This window comes from Labeo rohita, chromosome 13 (assembly GCF_022985175.1).
Source record: "Labeo rohita strain BAU-BD-2019 chromosome 13, IGBB_LRoh.1.0, whole genome shotgun sequence".
Classification (NCBI taxonomy): domain Eukaryota; kingdom Metazoa; phylum Chordata; class Actinopteri; order Cypriniformes; family Cyprinidae; genus Labeo; species Labeo rohita.
Window position 1 is genome coordinate 11866309 of NC_066881.1, and position 13652 is coordinate 11879960.

General features: G+C 36.7%; 1 protein-coding gene across 2 annotated transcripts in view; it reads left to right on the forward strand.

Moving 5' to 3' along the window:
- gfra4a (GDNF family receptor alpha 4a) overlaps positions 1-13652 on the forward strand; it is a 131461-nt gene that overhangs the window by 101426 nt on the left and 16383 nt on the right. For both annotated transcript variants that reach the window (XM_051125955.1, XM_051125956.1), the window contains 3 exons: positions 2175-2520; positions 5317-5426; positions 10211-10345. In XM_051125955.1, the coding sequence (XP_050981912.1) occupies positions 2175-2520; positions 5317-5426; positions 10211-10345 (591 nt within the window). The remainder of the gene's footprint in view (positions 1-2174; positions 2521-5316; positions 5427-10210; positions 10346-13652) is intronic.

Genomic DNA, 13652 nt, shown 5'->3' on the forward strand with positions numbered 1-13652 from the left:
GCACACGGGCCACCCAGACTCACATCCTCTTAGAGCAGACCAACTCAACCCTTCGTTAGGACATGAGAGAAAAAAACGTTGTATATGAACCTCAATCCTCATTAGGACAATGAGCAAGCTCACACCTCCAAAAACTCATGCCGCTTTGACAGTTGAACAAGGCCGTTCTGAAAATTCACAACATTCTTATCTTCCCTTGGCCCAATGTTTAGGCGATATAATAGATTACATTGGTTATTAAATTGGAGGGCTTCTGTAAGTGCATTTAATATACTCTCATTGCAATTCATAACTATTTTGACAAATTAGTCGCTAATTAGTACAATCTCATTTGTAGGTTTTCATACAATCTGCTTGTGCCCCATTGAGGGTTAAGTTTAGGAAATGGGCTAGAAGGGCAAAAGAAAGAAGTAAGGAAAGGAAAACACGGAAGAAAGCAAAGAAAGACAGGGGGAAAAAAAGGAAGTGAAGAAGAGAAACAAAAGAAAGAACCAAAGAAAGAAAGAAAGAAGCCCCATTGATGGTTAAGTTTAGGAAATGGAATAGAAAAGGAAAAGAATAAAAGGAAGGGAAAAAACAAGGAAAGAAGCAAAGAAAGACAGGAAAAAGAAAGCAAAGAAGAGAAGCAAGTAATTAAGCAAAGATAGAAAGAAAGAAAGAAAGAAAGAAAGAAAGAAAGAAAGAAAGAAAGAAAGAAAGAAAAAGCCCCATGGATGGTTAAGTTCAGGAAATGAAAGAGAAGGGGAAAAGAAAAAAGGAAGGAAATAAAAACAAGGAAGCAAAGAAAGACAGGGAAAAAAGGAAGCGAAGAAGAGCAGCAAATTGATGAAGCAAAGAAAGAAAAAAAGAAAGAAAGAAAGTTACGTTTACGAAATGGGATAGAAAGGGAAAAGAAAGAAGGACTGAAAGAAAAACAAGGAAGGAAGCAAAGAGAGAAAGGAAAAAAGGAAGCAAAGAAAAGCAGTAAAGTAATGAAGCAAAGAAAGAAAGAAAAAATTTAAGTTTAGGAAATAGAATAGAAAGGGAAAAGAAAGAAGGAAGAAAAGAAGGAAAGAAAAAGAAAACAAGGAAGGAAGCAAAGAAACAGGAAAAAATGAAGCAAAGAAGAGAAGCAAAGAAAGAAAGAATAAAAAGAAAGAACGAACGAAAGAAGCCCCATTGAATTTAGGAAATGGAAGGAAAGGGGAAAAGAAGGTAGGGAGCAAAGAAAGACAGAAAAAAGGAAGCGAAGAAGAGAAGAAAAGTAATATAGCAAAAAAAAAGAAAGGAAGAAAGAAAGAAAGAAAGAAAGAAAGAAAGAGGAGAGAAGCCCCATTGATGGTTAAGTTTAGAAAATAGAATAGAAAGGGACAAGAAAGAAGAAAGCTAAGGAAGGAAGCAAAGAAAGAATCAGTAGAAGCAATAAAGGAAGAAGCACAGGAGGAAAGAAAGAGAAGAAATAGTAGGAAGGAAACAGAAAGGAAGTTAGCAAGTAAAGAAAGGAAGGAAGAACAATCTGGTTATGTCCCATTGATGTTTAGGTTAGGTAATGGAAAATAAGGGAAAAAGAAAGTTGGAAAAGAAGAAAGGAAGGAAGCAAAGAAAGAAAGAAAGGAAGGAAAGAAAGAAGGAAGGTATAAAGGAAGGAATGAAGCAAAGAAAAGTAAGCAAAGGAAAGAATCAAGCAAAGAACGGAAGGCAAGAAGCAAGGTAGGGAGAAGGGAGGGATGGAAATAAAGAAAAAGAAAGCAGAGAAAAATGAAGAAAGCAAGCAAAAGAAAGGAAGGAAAGTAACTAAGGAATAAGGGGCAATCTGCTTATGCCCCACTGATGGTTATAGGAGATGGAAATGAAGAACAAACATTTTCATACAAACATACTCTTAATACAAATTTATACAAAATTGCCACCTTGCAAAATAGTTATATTTGCTTGTGAGATGGGGTTGGTGCATTGCATTATTTTGGCTTTGGGTACAAAGAATGTTATGTTGGTTGGTAAGTTTTGCACATTTTGCAGTTGTGGTTTGGTATTCTGTGTTATCTTGAATACAGGCTTCTGTTTCAGCACTGGACAGCGACTGCAGTCGCTCCAACTACCTTTTTGTTTGCTCTCCAAAGTAGGCCAGTGTAACTAACATGCTAATCTCTTCACACCCTGAAATCACAAGACTGCTTCTCTCTGCTTCCTTTCAGAGTCTGAGGTGGGCATGACAACAGTGAACCGTTGTTTGGATGCCGCTAAGGCCTGTAATGTCGATGAGACATGTCAGAAACTACGCACAGAGTACGTGTCGGCGTGCATCGCCCCATCAGCGAGAGCCGGCCCCTGCAACCGAGCGCGCTGCAACAAAGCACTGAGAAAGTTCTTCGACCGTGTGCCGCCCGACTACACGCACGAGCTGCTCTTCTGTCCGTGCTCCGACACGGCATGTGCAGAGCGACGGCGCCAGACCATTGTGCCTGCGTGCTCATATGAAGAAAGGGAAAAACCCAATTGCCTGGCACAACTTCGAGTTTGTGAGGCCGACTATGTGTGCAAGTGGGTATTGTGTGTGAAAACGACTGGTATAAATACAATCAAGTCCTTTTGAAGGGCCTGAAGATTGAAGCTCCATGCTCTATAGGTAGTTATATATAAAGGTGCACGAAATCATTTTATTCCGTTAAAAAAAACGTTTAAACCTGAAGAAAAGAAAAGGTTAGTTGTGTTTAAAAAGATGTAATCTCATATCCAGTCGTATCAGTAGCCTAAAAACGAAAATCTCAGGTATTAAGACTTTAATGGGTTTTCTACTACATAAGAGACATAATTTGCATTATGTATTAAGCCATACAATATTTCTATATTAAATCAGTTTATTAATGAAATCAACCAGTTTTTACTGGCAACTTTTTTTTGTTGCAGTGCGCTACATTAAGGTCAAAAACATAATTTGTTCAAGTGTTCTTGGCTAATGTATCGCAGGTGTTCTGTCCTATTAACCATAATTAATGCGCACTCTTGTGTTGCTGAGCTGATAACAAACAACAGGACTTAAGGGAATGATAGACTTCCATTGAAATGTTTGTACCATTAAACTGGATGTGCTGTTTTTCGAATGGCTACTAAACATGATGGCTTTAACTTGCAAAATAAGGCTTATTACAAACCTGTTGACACCACCGTTCTGAAGTTTGGGTTCATTAAGATTTGTTTTTGTGAAAGAAGTATTTTATGCTCACAAAAGCTACATTCATTTGAAAATATGGTGTCGATAAATTACAATATACAGTTGAAGTCAAAAGTTTACATACACCTTGCAGAATCTGCAAAATGTTTATTATTTTACCAAAATAAGAAGATCATACAAAATGTATGTTATTTTTTATTTAGTACTGACCTGAATAAAATATTTCACTTAAAAGACATTTACATATGGTCCACATAAGAAAAATAATAGTTGAGTTTAGAAAAATCCTTCAGGTCCCACAAATTATTTGTTTTTGTTTGTTTGTTTGTTTGTTTTTTTAGCATTTTTGTGTATTTGAACTCATTCCAACAATGCCTGCATGATTTTGAGATCCAACTTTTCACACTGAGGACAACTGAGGGACTCATATGCATCTATTACAGAAGGTTCAAACACTCACTGATGCTCCAGAAAGAAAAACGATGCACTAAGAGTCAAGGGGTGTAAACTTTTGAACAGAATGAAGATGTGTACATTTTCCTTATTTTGCCTAAATATCATATTTTTGTACTGCCCTTCAGAAGCTACAGAGGATACTTACATGTTTCCCAGAAGACAAAATAAGTTAAATTTACCCTGATCTTTAAATTCAAAGTGTCAAAACACAAAAATACTGAAAAACCAAAGAATCTGTGGGACCTGAAAGATTTTTCTGAAGAATAGCGGGCAGTTTAACTGTTTAGGACAAAAAAGGGACTCATGAACAACTATCAGTAAACAGAAAAAAAACACAGCTGTGGATCATTCAGGTAACAACACAGTATTAAGAATCAAGCGCATGTAAACTTTTGAATGTAGTCATTTTTAAATTCAACTGTTATTTTCTCTTGTGGATTATCTTATTCAGGTCAGTACTAAATAAAAAATAACATGCCATCCGTATGATCCCTCTTATTTTGGTACAACAATTAACATTTTTCAGATTCTGCCAGGTGTATGTAAACTTTTGACCTTAACTGTATTTAAAAATATAATTTACTCCTGCAATGTCAACGCTGAAGTTTCTGCAGCCATTTCTTTAGTCCTTCAGAAATCATTCAGATTTGGTGCTCAAGAAACTTTTCTCATTATTATTACAGTTAGAAATGTTGAAAAACATATTTCAGTTCAATATTTGTGAGGAAACTGTGAAATATTTTTTTCTGCATTCATTTTAAAAATATAATGTGTTTTTGCAGAGTAAAAGCAATTTCAAACAAACAAACAAAACTTACTGACTCCCAAACTTTTGATTTGTAGTATACATTAAAATTGGCCAAGAAGATGACAATTTATGATATATAGAATGCAGAGCATAATGAATTGCTGTCAACAGATTTTAAAATGCCCAAAATATATAGACAGAAGACACATCATAAATGTAATAAAAGTATAGGAATAATTTATTCTCCCTGTTACTTTATCTGTTTACTGCAGACAAACAGAGAGACACAGATCCAACAAACACATGGAGTCCCACAATGAATCTGACAGCTGCAGTCACTCTACAAGGTTCTCAGTAGAGCTGAGTTTGAGTGGTCATATTTGAGCCTCCCTCTTTTTTACATCACAAACACAAAGGCCTTCATCGGTCTCTGCCATCGATCAACCCTCACGCTTTCACACGCCAAGCAAACACTCTGCTGACATAGCGCATTACACAAGAGGAGATCACTTATGGCCACAACAGCCAGTTAGCATAAGAAATCAGCAGGGAATGTGGGTAATTCCTCTGAGACTGACCTGGTTAAATGATTGATTGGTCACCAGAGGACTGGCAGAATGTGAGCGGCATGTAAATGGCCGCTGTCTGCTGAGTTTCCGTCAGATGAGTATCTGGCAGTTCTCCAGAATTCTGAATTGCAGTCATGTCTCTGATTAAAATGAGCACAGAACGAATGGATCAGGACTGTGCAGAGTATATGTAGAAAATGACTAAGAATGGAGTGGGGTGTGTTGGTGTAAAGCTTTCTAAACAGAACAGAAGAGAACAAAACAGAACAGAGTATGTAGCCCCTCTACACGTATAACGCAAGGTAACATAGAGGAAAGTGTTTGTGGGAATGTGTGTTTCTGAGGGTTTGCTGACTGGCTGCATGATGGATGTGCTGTTGTGGTTCCCTCAGGTCTCGCTGGGCTCAGTTCCAGCATGACTGCCAACCCTCCGAGCTTACTACCAGCGGCTGCCAGCAAGAAAATTACGGAGCCTGCCTTGTTGCGTACACCGGCCTGATAGGTGAGAACTCGTAGTCCACCCTGGCTTATCACATACACCAGTCAGGCAGATTAGAATTATAAGCATTACAGTCTAATGATGCTTAGCATTACAATCTTATCTACTGACAGGTGGAATTCTAAGAAGAGAACACCACCATGACACAAGCATCAACAATACATGCGATGCATATACAAATACAATCCTCATTACAAACATGTATGACTTCTGTGGAACTCAAAAGATGATGTTTTGAAAAATGTTCTTTGGGGTCCAAATAGAGCTGGGCGATATGGCCAAATTATCACAATCAAATTTTTCATATCACTCAATATCGATAATTATCACAATAAATTTCACATTTTTATTTCTTTCAAGTTTAAAGGCAGATTTTTTTCTCCTAAGTGAAAGTTAATGGTGATTTTAAATTACTCTTTACAGTTAATATTTTTTTAGTTTTCCAGTCATTTTTCCTCAACAATAAACATATTAATGAAAAATTATTTTCTTAGTTTCTGCTTGTTCTAATGAGTGATATTAAACTTTTTGTATTGCCTGACTTTTATGACTCGTATTTTCAGCACAGTTTGCGGTGTAATCTAGCTTGCTAAAAGTTGTACATGGAACTTGCTTCTTCGACAAGGGGCATGGCAGTACTAAAATACCATCTAAGCTGTTCGCCAATTGCAACGCAGTGGGACAGCTAACCAATCACAACACATTTCGTTTTTCGGAAGGTGGGCCTTCATTAAACCCGGAACTAATAGAGCCATTTGTGCCAGGCTGGGAGAAATGTATTGTAATAATGTAAATTATGTTAAAAACACTGCGTTTTTCAAACCACCAAGCATGAAAGCATGTTCTAGTACACCCCCAAAACAAAATCAAGACTTTGTAAAAGAGCATAACAGGACCCCTTTAATACATGTCTACATTAATAATATAATACATTTCAATATGAATATCCCACATTTCTGCCATAATACTATGGTGCAGTAGGTGTTTCTTCAATAAATCCATGGTAAATGATGGCGATTTGTAGAACAAGACCGAGACTTATCAGAGAGTAAACGCATCTACTCTACTCTAGTAGTTGGCTGATTGTCTATTGCATATGACACACAAAGTATGTTGTCTAAAAGCAAAATAGAACACATCCCATGTTTCAAATAGAGGTCCAGAATATCTTAATTAACTAGTTCAGGTGGATTTATTTCAACCTGATCTCATGACGAAAACATACCTGTGGGAAATTTTTCGCAAGACACGAGTGGCGCTAAAAGAGTGTTTGCTTTTTTCCCCAGAACAGATGAATGTACATACGGTATTTTATGTGACGTTGGTTTTGTACGTGTCACAGCAATTCTGACTTGAAATGTCCATTGAGTGGCACTATAACTGCAATGCTCTGTGATCTTTTAAAAATAGCATACCATTTCACTACACCTAAACCTACTCGACAGAATAAACAAAAGCAAATGTGATGTAAAAACACAATTGTGAGCATGCCGTTTTGGCTTTCTTTTCGATCTCTCATCTTTCAGCTCTTTCGTTATTATTAGGGTTGGGTATCCTTTGAATTTTATTGTTTCTGATTCTGATTCTTAATGATTCCTAGTTTCGATTCCATTAACAGAAAAAAGTCAATAAAAAATTAATCGATACCCAACCCTAATCATGAGTCATGTTTTTCACAGGATTCGTACCCAGGGATTCTGCGTCCAATTCCGTGCTGAGCTACTGAGCAAACTTGTTACATCTGGAAAGTGAAACATATGGAGCTGTAATCATAACTCGAAAACGATTACAAGCGCTTGCTGTTTTACCGCCTCTAGTGTTCATTTCAGTTGGAAACTGCAGTGATATGTACTTATTGGTACGTATTTCACATCTTGCGAAAAAGTTCCCACAGGTAACTCAAGTAGATTTATTTAGGGTTGGAGCTAAACTCTGCAGCACAGAAGCAAGTTTGGACATCACTGCTTTAATCTGTTATTTGGTTCTGTCACTCAGTACAAACCTAAGGAATTTGGGGTCTGATCTGCAAAACATTTAAGTAACACTATAACTACTAATGGCATCTGATTACCATTATAAACAAGTGACAACAAGATTCCAGCTTCTACTAAAGTTTTTGTTTTAGTACTTCACAGCATTTGTCTGCGGAGATATTGCAAAACATGTAAGAAAAACAATGTGGGCTGCTCTCCAAAGGCAATTTATTTGGAGACAAGCAGCTATGAGACATTTCACAATAATAAATGTGACCAGGAGCGTGCAATGATGCAAATGATATGTCATCAGTTAGAAGCTCACTTTTGTTCAGTGCCAGAAAAAAACTGAAATCTGATTACAAATGGACTTGGCCAAAAACATTAGAGAGACAGCACCCTGAAAGTCTTCCCCTGCACCATAGCACATAAGGCATGTAAGGACACTGGGTAGACGCATCAGGATTGACGTCAATAACAACAAACGTTTGGCAGAATTGTGAGTGTGATATCCTGGTAAAGAGAACTACAAAAGAGTTTATGACATTAACAAATGTTCAAGTCAGAGACGGCATGAAAGAGACAAAAAAAAGACCAAGCACTCTGCCCTGACTGTTAGTCATTACGGCAGTATTTTCCAAGAGCGTTTGTGAAGATGTTGCGCTTTTGTGATCTGGGACAAAAGAAATCAATGTGTTTAAACGGGTCCCTATCAGCCCATAGAGTTCTAGAGTGCAGCACCTCCACTTTTACCGCTTTCAGCTGACGCCTTCTACACTCACTCACACGCACGGTGAAAAAGCACTGTCATTTTCCCTGCTGAACAAAGACACAGCTCTGAGAGCTACAGACCTATATCCTCTGCAATCAATGTTCCAGCGCACTTATGTAACCCACATACAAGATAAAGATTGACAGAGCTTTTCATATCCGTTTTAGCTGAGGGCTTATAGAATAACACAAGGTGATTGCGTTAAAAAGCAACAAACATTTTAACATCAAAAGAAAGTGAAAGTGTTTCTGTGCTGATGGAAGGTGGAACAGTGTTGGTCATATGCAGCGAGCCAAATGGCACCTTGCATGAATAGGGTGCACTTTGTGTCCCAGAGGCAGAAATACGATATAATTTGTTGCATGAATGTTACAAATCTTAGACTATTATCTAAAAAATGATGAAAGACGTCTGTCTCCCTTCAAAATTATGATATTGCTCTATCTGACCTCAGAGACCCGGACCTTCTCTTCTATTCCCACCAAATAATGTCATACGAGGTCATCATTTTGACATATGTATTTAGAACATATTCAAATATTTGTAATACTTTAAACTAATAAACAAAGACAAATGTGACCCTGGTCTTAAAGGAGAACTCCACTTCCAGAACAACAATTTATAAATTATTTACAAATTATGTCTTTCTGTCTTCAGTCGTAAACAAATTATGTTTTTTGAGGAAAACATTTCAGTATTTTTCTCCATATAATGGACTTCAATGATGCCCTGATTTTGAACTTGCAAAATGCAGTTTAAATGCAGCTTCAAAGGGTTCTAAACGATCCCATCCGTGGAAGAAGGGACATATCTAGCGAAACAATCTGTCATTTTTTCTAAAAATAAAAATTTGTATACTTTTTAAGCACAAAAGCGGAAGTGGAAGTGGAAGTGAAAACTCAAACGCTGTTTACAAACAAAAAGGTACAATGATGTCGGATGATTCTGAAGTCGTAGGAGAAAATGAGATGGAGTATTTCACCTATCCTACCTTTTTGAGCAGGAGTACACAGACAATGAACTTAGACGTGATTCCATAGTACGTAACGTTAGCGTTGTGGACGTGCATCCCAGAGCTAGTGCTACACAAGCTTTTGTGCTTAAAAAGTATACAAATTTTTATTTTTCAATAAAAACAACAGATTTTTTTTGCTAGATAAGACCCTTCTTCCGCGGATGGGATCGTTTAGAGCCCTTTGAAGCTGCATTTAAACTGCATTTTGCAAGTTCAAAATCGGGGCACCATTGAAGTCCATTATATGGAGAAAAATCCTGAAATGTTTTCCTCAAAAACCATAATTTCTTTACGACTGAAGACAGAAAGACATGAACATCTTCGATGACAAGGGGGTGAGTAAATTATTTGTAAATTGTTGTTCTAGAAGTGGACTTCTCCTTTAAGTAGCACGGGTGTAGCACGGGTATATTTGTAGCAATAGCCAAAAATACATTGTATGGGTCAAAATTGTTGATTTTATACCAAAAATCATTAGGATATTAAATAAAGATCATGTTCCATTAAGATATTTTGTAAATTTCAAACTGTAAATATATCAAAACTTTTCATAAATAATATGCATTGTTAAGCAATTTTAAAAGCAATTTTCTCAATATTTTTATTTTTTTGCACCGTCAGATTCCAGATATTCAAATAGTTTTATCTTGGGCCAAATATTGTCCTATCCTAACAAACCATAAATTAATGGAAAGCTTATTTATTCAGCTTTAAGGTGATGTCTAAATCTCAGTTTCAACAAATTGACTTCACTTATGACTGGTTTTGTGGTCCAGGGTCATATATATATATAAAACATATATATGTATATTTTGTACCCAAATAAAGTCTGAATCTATCTTTTATCTGAAAAAGCAAATATTTCCCATAATACAGGGCTTAGATATGACAGATGGATGCTGCATTTATGGGATACCGGTAGACTTGCACTGCATTTGGCTTTCTGTTTTGCAACTGATGTTCTGTTCTGTTCTGTGTTATTTCTGTCTCACTCTCTCTTTCTTTCTCTCTTTCTCTCTCCCTGTAGGTAGCATTATCACTCCAAACTACCTAGATAACTCTACATCCAATGTGGGGCCGTGGTGCTCTTGTGCAGCTAGTGGGAATTTGCGAGATCAGTGCAACCACTTCCTCAGCCATTTCCATGACAACAATTGCTTGAGTGAGTAAAAACCTCTTGTCTGTCCTATATCACAAATAAATATTACGATCATTGCTGGAGATTCCCTTTTGTGCTTGGAAGGGAAAATGAAAGGGAGACACAGAGACCACATGCAGTGGCATATAGCCTGTTTCATCACTTCTTGGCAAATGTAGCTTGTGAAGTAGCATTTCCACACATGATTCCCGCACATCCACTACCTTGGAATTGTCCTTTGACCTTGATGTTCTTTGACCATGGCCCACTAACAACAACTGTGAAAATAATACTAGGCCTGTCCCAAAACCCACACTTACAGTACACAGACTGTCCCAGGTCTGCCATAGAAAAACCATTCTTTTTTTCCCAGTGAACCTTTAAATTTACAGTTTTTAACATACTTTTTTTTTCTTTGTGAGTCACATAATCAGATTACTTTTTTTTTATGTAACTAGTGAAGTAACGCATTACTTTTTAATGTACAAGAAAATATCTGAGTTACTTTTTTAAATAAGTAACGCCAGTTACTTTGTTTAACCATTGACTGATTGACAGCTCTCCTGTCCCCATATTGATGGAAATCAAGAGTAAGTGCAGAGGCGAACTCAGAATTATACAATTAAATGTTAAATACATTTGTGCTTCAAAGTGTTGAGCTTTCTTCTCCTGCGTTCTACTGTACAGACATGATTTCACATTTCCTTCAGCCTGAGGCTTATTCGTTTCAATTTTAGTATGAAAGGGCTTTTACATTTGCCAAAAGTTGAAATTTTTATATTAAAAACAAACAAGCAAGCAGGTGTTGATTTAAAAAGTAACGCAAAATAATGCAGCTGTAATGCATTACTTTACATAAAAAGTAACTAAGTAGTATAATTTGTTAATTTTTAGGGAGTAATGCAATATTGTAATGCATTACTTTTAAAAGTAACTTTCTCCAACAGCTTTTTTCCAGTCAAAAAAAAAAAAGGTTCCATGGATGTTAAAGATTCTTTATAGAACCAGAGATGGCTATAAAGAACCTTACTTAACAGGTGTTTAAAAGTTTATATAAAGTGCAAAGTATTTTTTTTTTTTTATTGCATCTTTTTATGAACATTTCAACAAACAACATACAACAAACAAACAATGCCCATCTTTTACAATGCTAGTGAAAAGAAGAGAAAAGAAAAGAGAGAGAGAAAAAAAAAGCATTATTGCATCCCAAAACTCAAAATATTGCTTAACGAGACATCAATATAATCCAGGTATGGAGTCCAAACTTGAGGAAAAGCTTCAGTAGACATATGAATAAGGTAAGTTAAAATTCTAAGGGAATCATTTCCTTAATAATCTTGTGCCATCCTTTCAAAGATGGGGGTTTGTCACTGATCCAAGTTAACAATATATTTTTTCTGGCAGCAAAGGCTACAATGTCAAATAAACGTCTGTTGAATTTGTTCCGCAATTGTCCAACTGGAAGACCTAAAATCAAAGACAATGGGTCCAACTGTAGCTCAAGTCCAAACATACGGCTCATACAAACAATAACTTTTGACCAATAAGCTCTAATAACAGGACAGTTCCATAATAAATGGGTATAATCTCCCACCTCCACCTTACATTTAACACATAATGGTGAATTGCTTGAGTCAAACTTGCTTCTAAGAAGGGGTGTAATATGCAATCTATGCACAATCCTAAGATGAATAAAGTGCAAAGTATTTTAAAAAATCTAAATGTTTAAAAACTTTGCAAAACTTCATTTCACATCACTGTAAGTGTGTCTCATCGGGTATTCAGAAGCTGTATAAACACTTGGGCCAAATGCAGTAACAAACAAATTTCACAGTTCTATTTGATTCTGATTCACAAGCTTGAAATTCGATATTGATTATTTTGGATATATATTAGGTACGGTACATAGCAATTTTTTAAGGAAAAAAAATCTCTAATGCTGTAAAATATATAGACAGTTGGTACTACATTACTATAATATTGAAAGTTAAAATTAACTGATTTGTATACAAACACAAATTACACTCAAGAAAGTTCTTATAATAATAAAATAACATTTTTTTAATATAAAAAATTTTAAATAGCTGTTATACACACTGACTGAGCAATTACATAAGACAGGTTACGGATTTCAGTAAGTTGTGCTCTTGACATACCATCAGGCATTTATTCATGTTTATTTTGTGCCAATTCTTGTATTAAAGCGGAGGAAACGATTAGTTCATGTGCCCTTCATGTTGCCATTTCTCTTGAACTGAGGTGCTACAGTGATCTGTCACTCATTAAACAGCACCAAATCGGCATTATTGTTTGAATACTGTAATAAGATGGATAGAATTTGAAATCTAATCTTTATTTCATATCAAAAGCAACAAAGCACAAAGCTTATTACGATTTATTGGACGGGAGGCACGCTACAATGTTCCATTTATTAACTGAAAACAGGTTTGACTAATCGATTCTTGGGATTTAAGAATAGATATTGTTTCATAAAAATGAGAATCGATAATTACCCAGTCTGAGTAAATATGTAGTGTATGTAGACAAGTAGTCAAGACTGCAAATGTAAGTACTGGGACAGGCCCTTACTTGGGAGTTTCTACTCATGAGGAACAACTTTCTATATTCCATGATAGCACTTTCCATGAATTTTAATCAATGAGCACCCATGGCCTCATGGGGAAGCACAGGAATCATTGTTTCCTTGCTTCAGAATGCCAGCAGATGCTGGATGTCATTTGGGTTTCGTTCACCTACTGTATCATAAATACAGCCAAGTCGCCTTTTGCATGTGTGGAGAAGGATGCACATATGGACGCAGGGACCGTTCCACACTCATTGTACACTCATATACTATAATTGATCGAAAATAGACCCAGGTGATGCAACACAAGAGTCAGCAGATAGATGTATTTGCCTCCCTGTTCTTCGCAGTCAGCACTATTATTGTGCATTCAGCAGCGCTGAGAGAAAACTCTCTTGATGTAACGTTATGAAGTTTCAATGCGTGACGGTAATGAGGCATTAACAGTCATCAGGAGCACAGGATATCTTCAGCGGTGTGCTCTGCTCACGGCCCACTGCATCTCTGAGCCACTAATAACAAACACACCATGTAAACACATCCGTTTCACAGGTGGGGTGGCGCTGCATCCGACCGCCGAGATCTCGGAGATTAGCTCCAGCTCTGATCCCGAAGCGCTTCAGTGTGATCCTGCTCCTCAAGGGTATTTCCGGCGTTTACAAAATTGCAGCGTCCAGTTTCAGCCATCCCTCCCTATTCTATGTGAGGGTCTTGGGGCAGTCCGAAATGCTGGGTCGGTGTGTATGT